This window comes from Bos mutus, chromosome 25 (assembly GCF_027580195.1).
Source record: "Bos mutus isolate GX-2022 chromosome 25, NWIPB_WYAK_1.1, whole genome shotgun sequence".
Classification (NCBI taxonomy): domain Eukaryota; kingdom Metazoa; phylum Chordata; class Mammalia; order Artiodactyla; family Bovidae; genus Bos; species Bos mutus.
Genome location: NC_091641.1, coordinates 41758437 through 41778361, shown reverse-complemented (window position 1 = coordinate 41778361; position 19925 = coordinate 41758437). Strand labels below are relative to the sequence as shown.

At 43.6% G+C, this 19925-nt stretch overlaps 1 protein-coding gene across 2 annotated transcripts in view; it reads right to left on the bottom strand.

Annotated features, from left to right (window-relative positions):
- Positions 1-19430, bottom strand: part of LUC7L (LUC7 like) — a 32430-nt gene extending 13000 nt beyond the window's left edge. The window contains exons 1-5 of one of the 2 annotated variants that reach the window (XM_070362730.1): positions 19227-19430; positions 18336-18406; positions 17265-17359; positions 10543-10641; positions 204-314 (exon numbers count right to left, since the gene is read on the bottom strand). In XM_070362730.1, coding sequence (XP_070218831.1) covers positions 204-314; positions 10543-10638 — 207 coding nt within the window. In that variant the 5' untranslated portion in view covers positions 10639-10641; positions 17265-17359; positions 18336-18406; positions 19227-19430. The remainder of the gene's footprint in view (positions 1-203; positions 315-10542; positions 10642-17264; positions 17360-18335; positions 18407-19226) is intronic. The other variant, XM_070362729.1, reaches the window with a different exon arrangement.
- Positions 19431-19925: the final 495 nt, after the last annotated feature.

The following is a 19925-nucleotide window of genomic DNA, read 5'->3' as shown; positions in this document are numbered from 1 at the left end:
GGAGGGATGTTAATAAAGTAACTTTACGACATATGCACAGCGCAGTGACAGGCTGCGAGCTTGGTGACGGCTTCCCTCCTTCCCTCGAACAGGCAGGGCAGTGGACACCCACTGTCCACCCCAAAATGCGCACTTGGCACTGACAGGTCCCAGCCCCGCTTTTATACCAACGACTTGAGGTGGAGGCCTCCCTCCCCGCATACCTTTGCAGAAACTTCTGCACTGATCTCCTCCTGCGTCTCTGCCAGCCGTTTCTTGGCAAGCTCCGTTCTCCGATCACACTCAGCAATGAAGGACTCCAAGTGATCCATCGCCTAGCTCAGGAGAGGCAGAGGGCTCCGGTCAGTGACCTGCCTGCAACCTCAGAGCTCATGTGTTCGATAGGAAGTGCAGTCCTGGGTTGGTTCTTAAGGCCTGTCGGTTCAGTGGGAAGATCTGCACTACTGCTAACATGTCCACAATCACATTCAATCTAGGGGCTTTGTTAAACCAAACAACCGTGCACAAGTATGGTCTTCTCATCTGATTTATCTTCAAATGTGTCAAAGAACCCCCATCCCTCAACAATTTCAAGAGATTCTAAAGGAAGTTGAAACACCTGGCATAACTGACTGTTCTGAGGGACAGGAGAGACTAGGCCGTGTTATCATGTCAGAGGCCCTCCGCTGGTGAGGCGGGGGGGTGCAGATGTACTCACTGGTCTTTGTGAGCCACGTATATATTATTCCCTCATGTTCTGAGGGTAGAGTTCCCCCTTCCACCTCAAAACAAAATAGAACAAATGTTACTTGAGCGGTGAACACGTTCAGTTATGGCCTACCATCTAAAGCAGTGGGAAAACAGGTTACTACTTACCCAAAGAGATAATGGAAAAGACACTCTGAAAAGAGTTGGTGGAAAAAAATAAAAGACTAATCAATAAGTGGTCATATATGCTAAGCAGTTAACTTGCTGTAACTAGTCAAGGCCCCAACATAACTTCAGATAAACATACAAACAGGACACCCCTTTTCCAATCTCCAGGCTAGGACCAACCAGCGCTGGGCAGCAGGTCCCACGCTGCGCGTGTTACACAGACAGCAAGTGGGAGCGGGTGGCGGGATTAGACAGGGTGAGCAGAGCGAGGAAAGCCCTGGGCGCAAATGGTAATAAGGCAGATGAAAGTCAGGCCGAGGGACCAAGAAGTGATGACCTATGTCCCTGCCTCCAGATGTGGTCTGGAGAAAGCCCCCAGCAGGGATCAGCGTTGACAGTGGGATCCCCGTTTTTCAAAGGAAAGCATACTCGGGCATTGGTCGAGACAGGAAAGAGGCTCTGTGACAGCGCTACACCTGCGGTCCACCAAGGCAAACTCCCGGACTCCACACTCCTGGAGCTAAAGACCTCCTTCCTGTTATTGGTCCTCAAATATTCTCGATGAACATTTCACTATGCTCACATCAAACCATCAGGAAAGCCAGTGACCGGCATTCGTTGGCACGCATGCACTGCATTTCCTGGAAGGATGTTGAGCTGACCAGCTCTGCTGACAAGGTGGGAACTTGACAGGATCAAAGTGTAAATCAGGCACCACCCATGCTCTTGGGGAGAAGGGCTCCTAACAGACCAGCCGGAGAGGCCCCAGGAGCGCCCGCGCACAGGTGCTGAGACCTGGGTACAGAGTTCCTCTACTGCCTCCCCAGAGAGCAACCTCACACCCAACATGGAACCAAGACTCCACTCATTAGGGTTTGAGTGGGCAATTCTGCCAGTGCCTTTGCCAAGCAAAGAACCACTGCACCTTACACAGAATATAAACTGCCTATGGACTCAGACATCTGACCAGCTAACAATAAAATGGTAAATTTCATAGCACAGAACAGGCAGAATGCAGAGACATCTCAACTGAATGTTCTTTAAAAGATGGCTCTGTTCTGCTGCCCCTCCTTCTCTTCAATGTGCTTCTCAATTTCATTTTGCTTCCTAAATCAAAGAGCAGGTTTAAATGATGAAAATAAAATTTACAAAGAAGGTATTCAAACCTACAAATTAAGCGCTACTGACAACCTACCACTTACTAGGAAGTCATGCACCTCTACCCTGTAATTCAGGGGTGGCGTGATGAACCACATACTGCTAGGGGGGGGTTGAGCTCATGGGGGTGCACAGGTCTCACTGCTGCTGAGGCTGCCCCCTGCCCCAAGACGGTGAGGTGGTCTCCCTGACCCTCCTGCCCAGCAGCATCGGCAAGCCTGAGAGGAGCCCGTGCTGCCAGCTGAACAGTCAGTGCAAACACGTGCCTCGGGACAGCCATCCAGGGCTCTCCAGGCACCAACTCCCAGATGAAGGAAAGGAAGCACAGTCTCCAGAGTCCTGAGGGACGGCGTCAGGAGGCAAGGACCCCTGTGATCTGACTCCACAGTCCCTATGCTTGGCCCTCACAGCTGAGGCAGTACTCACCAGCCCCATATATAGAAACTAGAAAAGGGCAAAGTAACTTGCCCAGGGTTGTACACGGACTCTAACCCTGGACCTAAGAGAAAGTGTGACTGCCACACTACGCACCTGTAAGACAGAGAGCAGTGGTCCCATTAGGTGAGATGGTGTGTTGCTCTAGAAACCTGTTACATCTCAAAGGAAATCAACGTGGGGAAATGGTGAACTATATTTTCACTGAATAGAGAAAAATGTTTACATCTTCCACATGCGAACAGTGAACTAACGGTGCTCTGTGTGTCTGCGTCCAAGTTGAGATACTTGAGATGCATTTACACAGATGACCTACTCCTTCTCCTAAGGAACTCCTGGTATAACTCTCTCAAGAAACTAAGGCCAGGTCCTGGGGTGGTCAGGCCAAGGCTGTGCTGGACTAGAAAGAAACAATGGTGAGGTAATTTCTCCCAGGTAACCCAAGTTTTGGGTGGAGGAGCCAGCCACCAGCTCAAGTTGAGGGTCTAAGCAGGGTATACCTACACAAAGAAACACCTTTATGACAACCCTGTCAGGCCCACGAAAAAATACCTGCTTAAACCTCTCTGACTGGCAAAAACTGGAAGTTTGGTAACTCGCTCTGTTAGTGAAGACGTGAAAATGGGAACTCCCAGGTGCCGCTGGGGGCAGCACTCACCCTCTGGAGAGCATGGTGGCACTAGCCGCCAAAATGACAAAGCACAACCTTTCTGGGCAGACAGCACCGCCTCTAGGGATCTTTCCTAGACACACTCACGAGGTGCTGATGTGTACTACAGCACTATGACCATCAACAGGGGACCAGTCCTATAAAACAGAAACCCATCCTCTGGAATACTATGTCATCACAAAAAGGGCAGAGTTAACTATATGACAGGGAATAATCTGAGATATATGCTAAAAATTAAATCAAGATGAGGGAAGAGCAGACAGACAGAGCATGTGTCCAGGAGACTATTACTTGTGTTTTAAGAAAAGTGAGATACATGCCCCTCAGGTTCCACATAATCTCCAAAGGGAAGAGAAGAAACTCGAAACTCAACACCTGACTACCTCTGGGGCCAATCAGGGGGCTCAAGAGCAGAGCAGGAGACAGGCTTCACAACATACCTTTCGTATCTCAAACTCTGAGCCACGTGAACATCTTACGTGTTTTACAATTAGTGACAAGCAGCAACCCTAGTGACGTAACTGATCTAGGCAATAATCCTCACTGCTGCTGGATGCACGCGCCCCAGTCTGACGGGGGCCTGTGCAACTAGCAGCCAGGCTGCCCACGCCACTCCAGCCCACTGACGTCATCCACCGAGGTGACGCGCCAACCACTGCCCAGCTCCACCTCTGCGCTACTCTGTCAAACAAAAACCTGATTCTGACCATCACACATCCAGATCTAACTTCCAGCTTACAGGAAATTTCAAATATAAGGGAAAACATATTAAAAAGACTGCATCATAAGGATACAATCAGCAAAATCCAGGATATGAGAAACATTAATTTCTTCAAACAGATGTAAAAAGACTTAGGAAGCATCCTAACGTATAGATCTTATTTTGGTATCCGAGTCAAACAAAAGACTGTAAAAAAATCCTTTTTGAGACAATCTGGGAAATTTGAAGACTGTTAGATAAAATTAAGAAATTATCCTTTAAATAATAAATATTTTAAATAAAATTATCTTCTAGATGTATTTGCAGTACTTACAGATGAAATTCCATCTCTAGGAACTACTGTAAAATAATCCAGTATGGAAAGACAAAATAAAGATGAAAACAAGTCTTCACATCAACAATCACTGAAAACCGGGAGATGAAACCCAGAGATGGTCACTGTATTATTCTACTTACACTTGTATGTTTAATTTTTTTCTCAACACATTTAAAAAGACATGCTAATAACATACAAACTACTATATATAAAATATACAAAGAAGGTCCTACGTACAGCACTGGAAAATATACTTAGTATCTTGTAATATACTATACTGGAAAAGAATCTGAAAAAAAATGTATATATACATATAACTGAATCACTTGGCTGTACACAGACACTAACGCAACACTATAAATCAACTGTACTTCAATTAAAAGAGAAAAACATGGTAATAAGTACATTCTGTCCCAACCAACTATAATACCAGATTTTTGTATGCAGAGTAAAAATAACTTCACAAGTCAATGGCAACACTGAAATATTTACAGATGACAGGATGTGTGAAGTCTGAGATTTGTCAAAAGTCAGTTGGCCATGAGCTGATCATTCCTGAGGCTGAGTGATGGGTACACGGAGATCCATTAAGCCGTTACACCTCCTGCTGTCTGAGATCCTCCAAGGTAAAACAAAACAAAAAGCAACTGGCCATCCAAGGTCGCCTGCAGCACTTGAAGAGCAAGCTGTTGCTCCTTTTCCACCTTGAAGCTGTGGTAGGGGACTGCCTCCGGGGAGTGGGAGGGGCACAGGGAAGGAGGCTTTCTGGGTTTTCCATGACAGTCTGGGGAATTCTGATTTGGCCACACACTTCCAGGGAGAGCACACAGTGAGTTCCAATACACACACTTACCCTTTCTTGCTCAGGATTTCCTAAGGAATTTTAAGTCACTGAACGTTCAGGTCTCACAAACATTTATTTCAAGGGCACAGTCTACCATTTGAGTCCCTCATAATCTGTTCATTCATCACTAAAGCATTTTTGTTGCATCCAATTTTTCAACCTTATACACGATGCTACGACAACACTACTTCGTGTACCACTGTTTGCCTGTGTTTTCAATCACAGTTGACCCTTGAACAATGGGCGGCGGGGTGGGTGTTAGCAATGGATCCTGTAGCTGTGCATTTATGCATTTACTGCGAAAAATCTCCAAGTGTACCCTCACAGTTCAAGAAACAAGTGTTGTTTAAGGGTCCACTGTACTTTCTTAAGACTGAGGATTTGTAGAAATAAGTTATAATGTAAAAGTACCTTTAAATTTTCATTTCTGCACACTATATTAGCAATTCAATTGGACCTAACAACTTCACATGACTTAAAAAGCATAATTCTTTCTTCCTCCCTAAGAAATAATCATTTGAGCCTGGTAAATACCTTTTAAAACTGTATTAAAACGCATATACAAGTACACAATTTTTACTCCATCTAGGATAGTTTTTAAAGCTTTTTCATTTTTTACATCAATGCACACATTTTCTATGATCTATAGCTGTGCAGCATTTCACTGTTTTAAAACAACTATATCCATTCCATAGTAAGTATATATTTGCATTTTTTCACCTTTCACTAATTCAGAACAATGCAATAAACACCTTAAGTCTTCTCATACACGGGCAAATACTCTAGGACCATTTCTTACAAACTGCTTAGAGGACACTAAAAGCTTATAAATATTTTAGAATTATATACAGAGCTGATGAGCTCTTATAAAAGATTTTTATACTGAAAGTCAAATGTCACCTAAGCTGAGCAACTAATTCAGAAATGAAACAGACTGGAACTACCCTGGTGATCCAGGGGCTGAGACGCCACACTCCCAGTGTAGGGGCCCAGGTTTGATCCCTGGTTGGGGATCTAGATCCCGCATGCCGAAACCAAGAGCTCCTGCTTGCCATGACTAAAGATGTCGCACGCTGCAACTAAGGCCCAGCGTAGTGAAATTAAAAAAAAAAAAGAAAACAGACTAATAATGATGCTTTCTATAAAAGCATAATTTTCTTTTAAATTAATGCATCCACTTATTAATAAATCCACTAAAAACTCAAGTTTTAGAAGTTTCTCTTTTCTGAAAGAATAGATGAAAGGCACCTAACACGCAAAAGCCTTCATGTTGATATGACTATAATAACTTGTTCTAAAACCACTGTCTCTAATACAACCTGGATAAAAACAGCTCCTAATCACCTCTGACTGATCCACTCAATAAAACAACTCTCCCAGGGTCATGTGATGATGCTTCCGTGACTTCTGGCAAATAGCACCAATCTTATTATACTTTCAGAGACTCTGGAGATAAATGGTAGGCCCACCTCAAAGATTTACTGTCAACAGTGAAGAGATTCTACCAAAACACTTGGTAAGATACACAAATATAAGTTACTAAGAAAAACCATGGATTACTGACAATTTGTTCACAATTTGTGAAAACAAAACCTGTCTCCATCTTATAGTAGTGATGACTACACTGTACTCCCTCCAGGAACCAAATTCAACACCATACAGGAGCTGCTGGTTCCACGCCTGGGAACTGAACCATCCACATGGCGAACTGAACCATCCACATGGCCATGTGGAGGCTTGGAGCCTCACACCAACAGCAGTTCCTGAGGAGGCAGCAACAGGTCAGCAAGATCAAGAGTCAGCTCACTGACTGGCCAAAAGCGCTTCTGGCCAAAGCACTTCTGAGGTGTTCTGATTTATCAAGATTGCAATTCAACAAGAAACATCACAACTAGCTTTTGCTATATACATGTGTTCACCCTGAAAAGCCTATCTTCAAAAGATACAAGTGACCTCTGGAGAGGCACTGGATAGGAGTCATGTGGAAAAGGGCAGACTTTTCAACCTGGAATCTCTAACAGTTAACTATCAAGAACATTGGAAAAGTTATTCCATCAAGTTTTTGTAACAAACCTGTATTCTAGGAAAGGACTTTATTTTTCCCTTCTAAGTTTATTCTGCATAACTAAGGAAATAAATTATTTTAGCCTGGTATTTCAAAGCCAGGCCACATTTAGTGTATTAAAGTAACCCATGCACATCCAAACACTACTGATATGTATTAAAAATTCAAGGCAGGATAAATTTTATGGCTTGTGAATTTTACCTTTAGGTCATTATTTTAAAAAATAATAGCAAATAAATAATAAATAAATAAAAATAATAAACAAACTACTCATATTTATTTAAATAAAATAATAAAAAAAAAGTTATGGCAATATCTTCCTAGCACCCAGAGCTCCACAAAGCACCATTCACTGTATGAAAGGGCGATAACTAATGTAAGTGGTCCTTGTTAATAAACAGCCCCATTAGATCCTTCTCTTTTCACTTTAAAAAAAAGTTGCAATGAGCACCTTTTCTGTGGACTCATTAACACATACCATTAAGATACAGTCCCAGCAGCAGGATCCTGGAACGAGTGTATACATGCATTTAACATGCTGACAACTACTTGCTGACTGCCCTCCCACAAGCACAGCTGCTCCAAGTCACCCCCCACTCGTCAGAACAGGAAGACCTCCTCTGGAGGTTCAGCACTAGCTAGCAAACATTTCAACATGAACCATCTATAAGATAAAATATGATTTTTTCTAAATCAGAGAACATACCTATTCTTTAATATATATATTATATTTTGTCTACAGCTTGTGGGATCTTAGTTTCCAGACCTAGGATTGAACTGGAACCCTTGGCAGTGAGAGGAGAAGTCCTAACCACTGGACCATGAGGGAATTCCCTCAAAAATGACTTTTAAGGAGCTGGAGGGAGAGGTGGTCACCTTTTAAACTGGAAAAGGTATTCCTCTAAATGGTAAATTTTCACAGTACAAAAACATCTTTTGACCTACTCTAGCCCTCCAACTGAGACAAAAGTGTTCAAAGTCTCGTGGTTTCTTCTAAAACCACTCTGTAAATCTAAGGATGTCAACAATACTAAACACTCTTTCTTTTAAAAGTCACACTATGGAAGTTGTCATAGCACACCAGTTTTCCCACTTCACCTTGGACACAATTTCACTGCCTCAGCCCTCTTTCCACAGCCGCACATCATCCCACTGTGGAGAGCAATGACACGACCCAAGCCCTCACGGATGGAGTCTGCAGGCTGCAATGCTGCAGGAGTATTCTGAAGCAGATTTACCTTCATTAATAAGCAAGTGTATCATCAGATACGCTTTCAGAGCTAGCACTGCTACCATGTGCTTTCCCATCCTCGGGGGCTCAGTCATCCAAGAGCTGTATCAGAATTACTTAACTCTCCAACTCCTAAGTCTGAGTGAGGGTGAACACCCATCACAGGATTAGATGCCCACTAAAAATGTCTTTTATCCTCTGACTGTTTTCTATTCAGCTGTTGCTACAGGTCCAGTCATGATGAGCTTTATCATGAAAGGTACCTGCCCTTCATATGCTGCAGATATTGTGTCTCAGCTGAATTCTTATTTTATATATGGGAATTCTTGATACGCTAGTATTTTTTAAGTTTTTATACAGAAAACATGTATCCATCTTTACCTTACAGCTTCTTAGGGTTTATAACATGTCAACATGGCAAAACAAAATTCTCTTTTGGGGGATCCAACCCGGTTTTTCACTAACTGGGTAATCCACAGTTTCTAATACTGTTCATTAAAAAAACTCATCTTCTCCACAGTGGCTGAACAATGCCCCACATAAAAATACTAAATTACCATATGTTTCAGTCTTTCTGCGCATAAAAATACTAAATTACCACGTTTTAGTCTTTCTGCCCATAAAAATACTAAATTACAGTATGTTTCAGTCTTTCTGTAGTCTCAATTTCTTCTATTACTCTGTTCTTACATACTGAATTCATCAGGCCATTTAAAAAGTACAGAGACATTCTAATTCAGCAGAAATCCTAACATTTGTGATACAAAAAGTTACATAACTCAAAGTGAAAATTTAACCCGTACATCTTTGTTCCTCTGCTTCTGAAACCTGGTATCCCAAGAAAATTCAACACTGATGCACTTGAAAAAGAAATGGTAATTTTAACCACTTTTTAAGATTACTGATTTAAGTAGAATTTACTCCAGCTATAATACATCCTCTAAAATGTCTATTGGGAGAAAAAAAAATGCCTTTCCTTGATATTCCTTTCCTCTGATTTCCTCCCACCAAGCTCAGTGTCTCCCCAGTCTTCACCCAGGAACCTGAAGGGCATCAAACCCCTCACTGACCTCTGCTAACTCTAGGAATGGAGGATTCAGGAAAAGAAAAAAACTAAAACAGAGTGGCTCTATCAATCCCTATGGTCCAGTGGTTAGGACTTCACGCCTCCACTGCAGGAGTCCTTGTTCAGTCCCTGGAAGGTGATCTAAGATCCCACAAGCTGGACAGCATAGCCTAAAATAAATTAACAAAATAAAGTGACCAAATCATGCATTCCCAATGGGGACAGGAATGAAAACTGGTCTCAAAGAGTGAAGAAAATCTTAAATAGTACAATGATAAGTGACCTGTAAAGGATCACAGTACATAAACTGATATGCTGGGTATCTGTGTTATCAAAATTTCATGCAGGGGACAACCAACAACAACAACAAAACAATTCACGGAGGGGAGATGGATGAATTAGGGGAAAGGGTCTAAAAAAGGCTCTTTTGGGAGGGAAAAACAACAAAAGTTATGAAATACTAATTTATAATGACTAAATTGCAAAATATTTAATGACCTGATAATACCAAGCATTGGTAAGGGTATGTTCACTGTTATTAAATGGGTAAACGGATACATTTCATCAAAAATTAGGGAGGAAGAAGAAAAAGAACTACCTTGCAAGAATAAACATGTGCAGCTTCTACGAGCAAGCAATTCTTCTCTTAAAAATATACCCTAGGTTAACTGTTGTACATGTGCACCAAGATATTCCATAACATTTATAACGCTATTCATAATAAAAAACACAAACAAAAAAAACCCCACTAGAATCAACCCAACTGTCTATGAATATAGAATGGGTAGTTCAGGGAACTATGAAATGCAGCAATGAAACCAAGCCATACCGAAAAAAGTATGTGAAGGAACACAGCGCTGAAGGAAAAATAAAGTTACTAAGATTACCTACACTCAAATCCATTTTTGTAAGTTCAAAAGCAAGAATAAACATAATGTCCAAGAAAACATAAAATATATAAGAAACACTCAAAATAAAACAATACAGTACAAAACGTAGAAGAGTTGGGATGGTAGACACACAGACGCAGAACGGTCCTGGCCACATCCCAGCTCCCAGCCAGAGAGTGGTGGAATAACATCTGTTTTATCGTTTTGCGTCATAACTTACACACATTATTCTTGTTAGTGCAGTATTTGGCTCTTCACAGTAGGGAACAATTAACATCAAATAAAACTTACATCCAACTCAAAAAAGAGGTCCCTTTCTTTACTTGCAATCTCATAATCTGCTCGGAGGGCCAAGTCGTGGATTTTGGTACATTCTCCTAAGTCCATGCGCTGTGAAAGAGAAACAAAAATTTACATACAAACATCTAACCATTTGTAGGAAGCACATGACCTGGTGGTAACTGTCTTCAAAATCAACAATGCTTTTTTGAATGCTGACTATGATAAGAAAATTAAGAAACAATGTGGCCAAGAAGTCTTATTTTCCTTTTTCTACCATGATTACATGACACTCAGAAAAGGTGCATTTCAGTGTAATGATTTCTATCTCCTATGGAACCAGAGATTACTAGACTATTTTTCATTACTTAGCTTTCACCATCATTATCTCATGAGTGTAGAAACGTCTATTCAGTAAAGAGCAGCATGGGGGAAGGGGTGGCAAGAAGGCCAGGAAACAAGAGTATCCCTGACAGCAACAAGTTTCCATGCATTCCTTCTTGTAATCCTGACCACTAAAGTCTAAATCACAGAGACAAGAAGAGGAAAGAACAGACAGAAATCAGGTTTTGGGGTGCTACCACATAACCTAACACCTGACGTTAGGTAGCTCTTTGCATATCAAAGGAAATCAAACACAACTGGCTGACTCAGAGCCCAGAATCCATTCTCCCAACCTGGCACAGGACTCTGGACACACATCTGGGACGAAGATTGGACCACTCACTTGCCCCACGTGAAAGACAAAAGGCTCTTTCACCAAAACAGATTATTTGGGTTACCAGTAAGACCAGCCTGATGTGCTACTGCACATTGTGAGCACAGACAGAACAATCAGACAGCAGCGTGCATTTCTCACCTAAGTCCTAAGTAAAGGACCCTGTATAGGGACCCCCTCCACTCCTGTCTGTGGTCATCTCAACAGCAACAGGGACGTTCGGATGCTGAGGGTCAGGTTAACAAGTCAGAAAGTGCCAATTAACAAACCCCAACAGCCTGGTGAGGAGATGCCTCGGGAACCCATGCTGCTGCAAACAAGCACAACTACCTAACAAGGGAACAGAGCAACAGAGTCCAGAAATCCTCCAGCTCAAACTACAAGTGCGTTCAAAACGAGCTTAACAAAATACTCCATGGATCACAAAATCCGTAACATCCTAGGACAGGATCCAGCTCTTCAGCCCTAATCTCAGAAGATGCAGCCATCCTTATGACAAAATGTCCCACAGCATCGCCAGTGACACAGCCAAGAGGCGGCTGCCCAGGGTGGAGCTCATATTCATTTTGACCAAACGGTAAATGCAAAAGCTCTGTTCTCCTTCATTATGCTTACTATGAGGTCACTTGCAGCTTCTGTGTGTTGGTTACACGGGGAATCCAGAGGTAAGGAAACACAAGTTCTAAAAGCCAAAGCTGCAACTAGAATTGCTGTCATTGTAAAGCTGGCATATTCTGCTTCATTCATTATTTTAAATACCACACATAATCCTTAAAAAATACACAGCTTCTGAAGTAAGCCCATGGGCCACCACTACTGAGCCGTTGTTCTAGAGCCCGAGAGCTGCAACCACTGAAGCCCATGCTCCAAAAGAGAAGCCACTGCAGTGAGAAGACACTGAATGAGGAGACCGCTTGCTACAACTAGAGAGAACTCCATGCAGCAACCAAGAACCAGCACAGCCAAAGATAATAAATGAACACATGTATTTTAAAAAACATGTATTTTATATATATATACGCAGCTTCCGGATTTCCCTAGTGGTCCAGTGGTTAACACTCCACACTTTCAAAGCAGGGGGTGCGGGTTTGATCTCTATTCGAGGAACTATGATCCCACATGCTGCAGAGCCCAAAAAAATCACACAAAGGTAACTAAGTGCTATAGCTGAAAAACGAGAGACAGCTCTTAGAAATTCTTTAAATGCTAACGAACATTCTACTGCTCAAAGAAAAACTTTCAGATGAAGCAAGCAACAAAACCACTAAGTACTAAACATCTTAAGTGCAAATCAACTTCCATTCTAAAAGCTTCAACTGTCAAGGAAGTTTCAATATTAGGGAACCACACATGAAGCAAAATTGACCAACACCTTCCTTCAGATGGGAGCGCTCAAGCGGCCACTGCAGAAACAGGTGAAAGACAGGCCTGGGACTCCATGTGTCTCTGCAGGTCGCTCTGCAACTCTGCCAAGGAGACAGAAGTACTAGCCAACTCCTCTGGCAGCCAAACACCCAGCAGAGCTGAAATACCTCACTCGTTTACTTCTTCCAAAATACTTAAGTGGCTGTCAAATGCAGCATGCCAGACCTTTTATCTTCTTTTTCAATCGCACAAATATCTGTGCTCTCTACCCTCCAGAGGTCTCACACAGCAGACAGGGAAGAACAGGAAAGGCTCTTTAGAGAACTTTCAGAAAACCAAAGTTCTTCCACAAGTTACACTCTCTTCCCTCCAGCTATCCCTCTGGTCTTACTATCAATACACCATTTTCCCATTCCATTCCTCTGCTGCCTCACCCCTATTGACAGGAGAGGGCCTGGAGAAGCCCTTAGCATGCTGAGGGTTCTAACCACTCAGTCCACCTCCATGGAGCACAGCAGACTCTACCCCTACCACCCAGGAGCCCACAGCCATGAGGCTCCATCTTTACACTCGCCACCCAAATTTCCAGCCCTCATCTCAACTGACCTCAGCAGCCCCAACACTTATTCACTGCACCTTTGCATGAAAACAGGTCTCCTGGGCTCTCTTCTCGGTTTGAGTTGTCTGTCCAACGGGGACGGCAGTGACACTGCTCAGTCCCTGGCCTCTCATCAAAGCCCCACAGTCTCTGCCTCCTCCCCACGACCCACACCAACCCAGATGCACTCCTGCTTCCCTTGGCTCCACCAGCCACCCGGAGCACTATTCCCCTAAAGGTGCACATGTGTGTTTTCACAGCACTGAGGTCTCTGCTCCCGTATCCCGAGAGGCCTTTCCATATCGCGCTATCCAAAACAGTCCAGAACCTACTCGCTATTTACTGTCTGTCCTGTTTCTCCATTAGATGAGAGTCAACATTTTTTGTACAACATCCCCAGTGCCTGGCAGAGTACTTGTCCAGTAAATACTTGGCAGATTAAACTATACCTAATACACTAACCCAAAAAAGATGTCCTTTTCATTATAGGTGACTGGAATGCAAAAGTAGCAAGTCAAGAAACACCTGGAGTAACAGGCAAATTTGGCCTTAGAATATGGAATGAAGTAGGGCAAAGACTAACAGAGTTTTGCCAAGAAAACGCATTGGTCATAACAAACACCCTCTTCCAACAACACAAGAGAAGACTCTATACATGGACACCACCAGATTGTCAACACCGAAATCAGATTGATTATATTCTTTGCAGCCAAAGATGGAGAAGCTCTATACAGTCAGCAAAAACAAGACCAGGAGCTGACTGTGGCTCAGACCATGAACTCCTTATTGCCAAATTCAGACTTAAATTGAAGAAAATAGGGAAAACCACTAGACCATTTAGGTATGACCTAAATTAAATCCCTTATGATTCTACAGTGAAAGTGAGAAATAAGATTTAAGGGCCCAAATCTGATAGATAGAGTGCCTGATGAACTACGGAATGAGGTTCGTGACACTGTACAGGAGACAGGGATCAAGACCATCCCCATGGAAAAGAAATGCAAAAAAGCAAAATGGCTGTCTGGGGAGGCCTTACAAATAGCTGTGAAAAGAAGAGAAGTGAAAAGCAAAGGAGAAAAGGAAAGATATAAACATCTGAATGCAGAGTTCCAAAGAATAGCAAGAAGAGATAAGAAAGCCTTCTTCAGCAATCAATGCAAAGAAATAGAGGAAAACAACAGAATGGGAAAGACTAGAGATCTCTTCAAGAAAATCAGAGATACCCAGGGAACATTTCATGCAAAGATGGGCTCGATAAAGGACAGAAATGGTATGGACCTAACAGAAGCAGACGATATTAAGAAGAGATGGCAAGAATACACAGAAGAACTGTACAGAAAAGATCTTCACGACCCAGATAATCACGATGGTGTGATCACTGACCTAGAGCCAGACATCCTGGAATGTGAAGTCAAGTGGGCCTTAGAAAGCATCACTACGAACAAAGCTAGTGGAGGTGATGGAATTCCAGTTGAGCTATTTCAAATCCTGAAAGATGATGCTGTGAAAGTGCTGCACTCAATATGTCAGTAAATTGGAAAACTCAGCAGTGGCCACAGGACTGGAAAAGGTCAGTTTTCATTCCAGTCCCAAAGAAAGGCAATGCCAAAGAATGCTCAAACTACCGCACAACTGCACTCATCTCACACGCTAGTAAAGTAATGCTCAAAATTCTCCAAGCCAGGCTTCAGCAATATGTGAACCGTGAACTTCCTGATATTCAAGCTGGTTTTAGAAAAGGCAGAGGAACCAGAAATCAAATTGCCAACATCCGCTGGATCATGGAAAAAGCAAGAGAGTTCCAGAAAAACATCTATTTCTGTTTTACTGACTATGCCAAAGCCTTTGACTGTGTGGATCACAATAAACTGTGGAAAATTCTGAAAGAGATGGGAATACCAGACCACATGATCTGCCTCTTGAGAAATTTGTATGCAGGTCAGGAAATAACAGTTAGAACTGGACATGGAACAACAGACTGGTTCCAAATAGGAAAAGGAGTACGTCAAGGCTGTATATTGTCACCCTGCTTATTTAACTTATATGCAGAGTACATCATGAGAAACGCTGGACTGGAAGAAACACAAGCTGGAATCAAGATTGCCGGGAGAAGTATCAATAACCTCAGATATGCAGATGACACCACCCTTATGGCAGAAAAGTGAAGAGGAACTCAAAAGCCTCTTGATGAAAGTGGAAGTGGAGAGTGAAAAAGTTGGCTTAAAGCTCAACATTCAGAAAACGAAGATCATGGCATCCGGTCCCATCACTTCATGGGAAATAGATGGGGAAACAGTGGAAACAGTGTCAGACTTTATTTTTCTGGGCTCCAAAATCACTGCAGATAGTGACTGCAGCCATGAAATTAAAAGACGCTTACTCCTTGGAAGAAAAGTTATGACCAACCTAGATAGCATATTCAAAAGCAGAGACGTTACTTTGCCAACAAAGGTTCGTCTAGTCAAGGCTATGGTTTTTCCTGTGGTCATGTATGGATGTGAGACTTGGATTGTGAAGAAGGCTGAGCGCCAAAGAATTGATGCTTTTGAACTGTGGTGTTGGGAGAAGACTCTTGAGAGTCCCTTGGACTGCAAGGAGATCCAACCAGTCCATTCTGAAGGAGATCAGCCCTGGGATTTCTTTGGAAGGAATGATGCTAAAGCTGAAACTCCAGTACTTTGGCCACCTCATGCGAAGAGTTGACTCACTGGAAAAGACTCTGATGCTGGGAGGGATTGGGGGCAGGAGGAAAAGGGGACGACAGAAGATGAGATGGCTGGATGGCATCACTGCCTCGATGGACGTTGAGTCTCAGTGAACTCCGAGAGTTGGTGATGGACAGGGAGGCCTGGCATGCTGCGATTCATGGGGTCTCAAGGAGTTGGACAAGACTGAGCGACTGATCTGATCTGAATACACCAAACATTTGTAGGAAATGCCCTCCCTCATCAGCATTCCAGAAAAATACGGCTGAAATGTTTCACTCTGGTGCATGTCCCTCTACTTCCTCTGACTTCTTCCACTAAGACCTACCAACAACTGCAGGTTAGGCCGCCGCCTACTCCAGGTTAGGAGCACACTCCTGGCTGCCTGCTATGACCAGTGGAAGGCAGCTGTCTACAGTGACGGCACCCCCATGATCCAGAGCACTCAGCAGTCACCCAGTCAACTGCAGGCAAGACCTCAGCTAACAGAGGCGTGAGGCTTTGCAGCCATTTCCTATTTGCTGTCAAAAGGTCCAGCCTGAGAATACTTAATACACCAGCTAGGTCAGTGTTCCAGCAACTCCTCCCCGAAATGGTAATAACAAAAGCACTAATTAATCCTAAAAAAAAGTGTTCCCTAGCACATGCATACTGGACCCTTAAAATAAGGAGACAATTTTTACATTACATGAGGGGGTTGTGACATCTTAAAATGGTAATGGTGTTTATGGGACTCAATTTCTGTAGGTGGCTGAATCATGGTAGATAATCTGACACTCTTTAGTCTTCTTAAATACTATCTAACTTTGAATAAATGTTCATTCTGCAAAACTAGCATTTATCTGTTTGGTTCATCTGAAACGAACTTAAAATTGTAGAGTTCTATACTTATCAGGTCATGTACTGACTTCTTGAAAGGATGGTGTAACACAAAACTGCAAAGTAATATTAGTCCACATATTTCAAAAACCTACAATCTGGGAAAACCATACCCTGATCAAAAAACTAGTATGTGTTTAACCTGAAAACAAACCAACCCATAATCTTACAGAGCTACAAGCTAACCTGAAGTACTCTTTTTGCTAAAGCCAAAGGAGACTAGTAATACTTAACTTGTGAATATCTCAGTATAATAACTCTCCCCAAACCTGAAAACCTTACAAACAGAACTTTATAGAAGTAAAATAACATTATATAAAATGTCACCAAACTAACAGAACCTATCATTTGAAGGACAGTAAGTAATTTCTGCTTAGCAAAGGAAAACACAATTCAACCTGAACGCCCCCACTGCCTGCAGAGCACCCATGTCTGAGTATCCTAGGACATCCCCCCCAGATGCACCTACCGTCCCAGCCAGAATGTCGTGGGGGCAGCAGTCCAGAAGGTGACTCTTGCAGACACGGTCATCTGTAAACTTGACCCTCTGTCTGGTTTCGTCTCCTGAAATTCATGTGTGGTTTTAAATAAGACAATATTATCACATTAAGCACAAAAGCATATCTGGTACAATTCACCTGGATGATTTGCAGACTACCAAATACTCTGAAAAGCTGACCTAGACGTTTTTTTTTTTTAACAACTGGAACAAAATACAGATGACTTTTGATACTACATATATCATGAAGAATGACGCTTAATGAGATCTGACTCCGTCATTGTGCCAAAGAGATCAAGGAATCAGAAGTAAAATGTTGAGCACCAAAAGGCCATTAGCCCCACACATACATGTGGGCCACGAGATACCAAAAGCCGTGCTTATCAGAGGGCCATGAATCACCACGTATGACTTAGAAGCTGGTAGTTTCCAACAAAAGCTACTTACTAATCATTTTGCTATAGACAAATGTATAGGCAATATTTTGCCCAAAATTACATGAAGAAAGCTTTCCCTTTCTATTACTGACTAATAAATAACCTAGACTTAGTCTACCTATCCCCCTTTAACCCCCACCCTTAAAAAAAAAGAGTTGGCACCTGGGAGTCACTTTTAACAAGACAATACCAAGGGGAAAAAAGCAAAAAAGGAACTAGGTTAGTCAATACACACTGTGAGCTCCAACACATACTGTACCCATCTGCATTCTTCAAGACCTCAGCTGCAGAATTTTATGCCCGCTGTTGAAAAGTTTTAAAGGAAAAGTTTTCTTGCCCAACCTGCAGTAAGGAAGTCAGGGGAATGATACATAAAAGTAAAGGCAAAGTGGAATGTGACAGATTTTAAAGCTAATCTGTGTATATGACACAGAGCTGTGTAAAACTAAAGGAGGAATATATTTCAGGATTTGCAAGCATCCAGGATTAATGTAGTGTCTTTTTATTGAAAATGTTTTCTTTCTAAACTACACTTTTAAAGTTACTTGTGAAAAAAAGCAAACACTTTTTTGTTATAACAGCTTAAAAATTGGTTGTGACTCACGGCTCGATGAACATGAGGCTTTTCTGCAACTCCCTTGCAGATTGATGTAGGCAGGCAAAGATACACTGAACCTTTATAAATAAAATAGAGGGGCCACAATTGTTCAGTTTGTATGAAATAAAAATATGGGAAGCAATTCAAAAGCAACTCAATATACAAAGAAAGCTAAAAAGCACTTATTCACCTATGAGATAAAGTGCAATGAATCTGCACAGCCCTGCGAATGTGCCAGTGTGAACTTACAACTTCATTACTTCGGTAGAAAAGAAAACACAAACCACAGCAGGTACATAGTTTGCAAAGATGCAACCGCTTTCTCCTGAGACAACCATCATGATATTGCGTTCCTCCCTACAGCACAACCTACCTAACGACTGCCAAGCGCAGGCTAAACAGCTCTCCAGTGTGGCTGGGGAAAGGGGGGGGCTGGAAAAGCACGCGGCAGGAACCCACGTTAGAAAAGCTCAATTTACGGCTCCCCTTACAATGGTACAGAACAACAACGGCAGGGTTTCCAGGCCCATCCGGCTCCCTCGGGTGGAGGAGCTCCGCCAGCCCGCTGCCAGCGACCTGAGCCCACGCTGGCTGCAGCCCTTCGCCGACTCCTGGTTCGAGGAGAGGCGAGGGCCGCCGGAGGGCGGAGAAATCGCAGCAAGGTCAACCGGGAGGGGGCTGGCGCCCCACCGACAGCACAGGCTCCGAGGGAGGAGCCCGCCGGGAACCCACGCCGGCAGGGAAGGCTCAGACAAAGGCCCGGCGCCCGCGGTCGGAGCGCGGGGGAGGGGAGGGCGCCCGCGCAGGCGCAGACGGTCGCGGCCCCCGCCTCAGGCCGCCCGGCGGCCTCGCTTCGCTCCCGCCCCAGCCCTCGTCTGGCCGGCCGCCCCGACTCACCGTCCCGGGCCGTGCCCATGAGCTGGTCCAGCAGGGCCCGCATCTGCGCCTGGGCGGACATGGTGGCCGGCGGGAGCGGCAGGGGTGGCCGCGACGGCTTCTCTCAAGTGGCGGCAGCGGCGGCGGCGGCGGCTGCGGCGGCGACGAAAGCTGCTCCTGTCGGTCTCGAGCCCACTCGGCTCCTTCTCGACGCGGGGAACGCCGGGAGGAAGTGCGTCGGCGCCGGCCCATGGCCTGCTGGGAAATGTGGTCTGAAGGCGGGCCTGACGTTCCGTTGCGCAAATTACGCAAGCAAACTGCTCAGGGGGTGGGGCTAATTCCCTCCTTGATTTTACTCTGGAGCCTAGAACTTCCAAGCTCCACCTAGACGAAAATGCAATAAAGGGAAATAAATTTAGACAGTCCCAAACAGGAAAATAAATCCTGTGTTTTCTTGCTAGTCGTGAACCTGTAAATATCATTTAGCCACTTTCAGACTATTTTTTTACACCTGTGAAAATGGTGCCTGACAAATGACTTTTGTGAAAGTTAAATTGAGCGTGGAATTAGTTAGGTTCTGTGACTACTACTTGCTGGTAGTCCCTCTCTGAGTTCAGTAGCCTGGCCACTTCCAAGACTGACAGTGAACCTCTGACACATGCGTATGGCAGACAGTAGGGAACCGTAACTCCTACCACTAGAACGGTCCGTGTCTCCAGA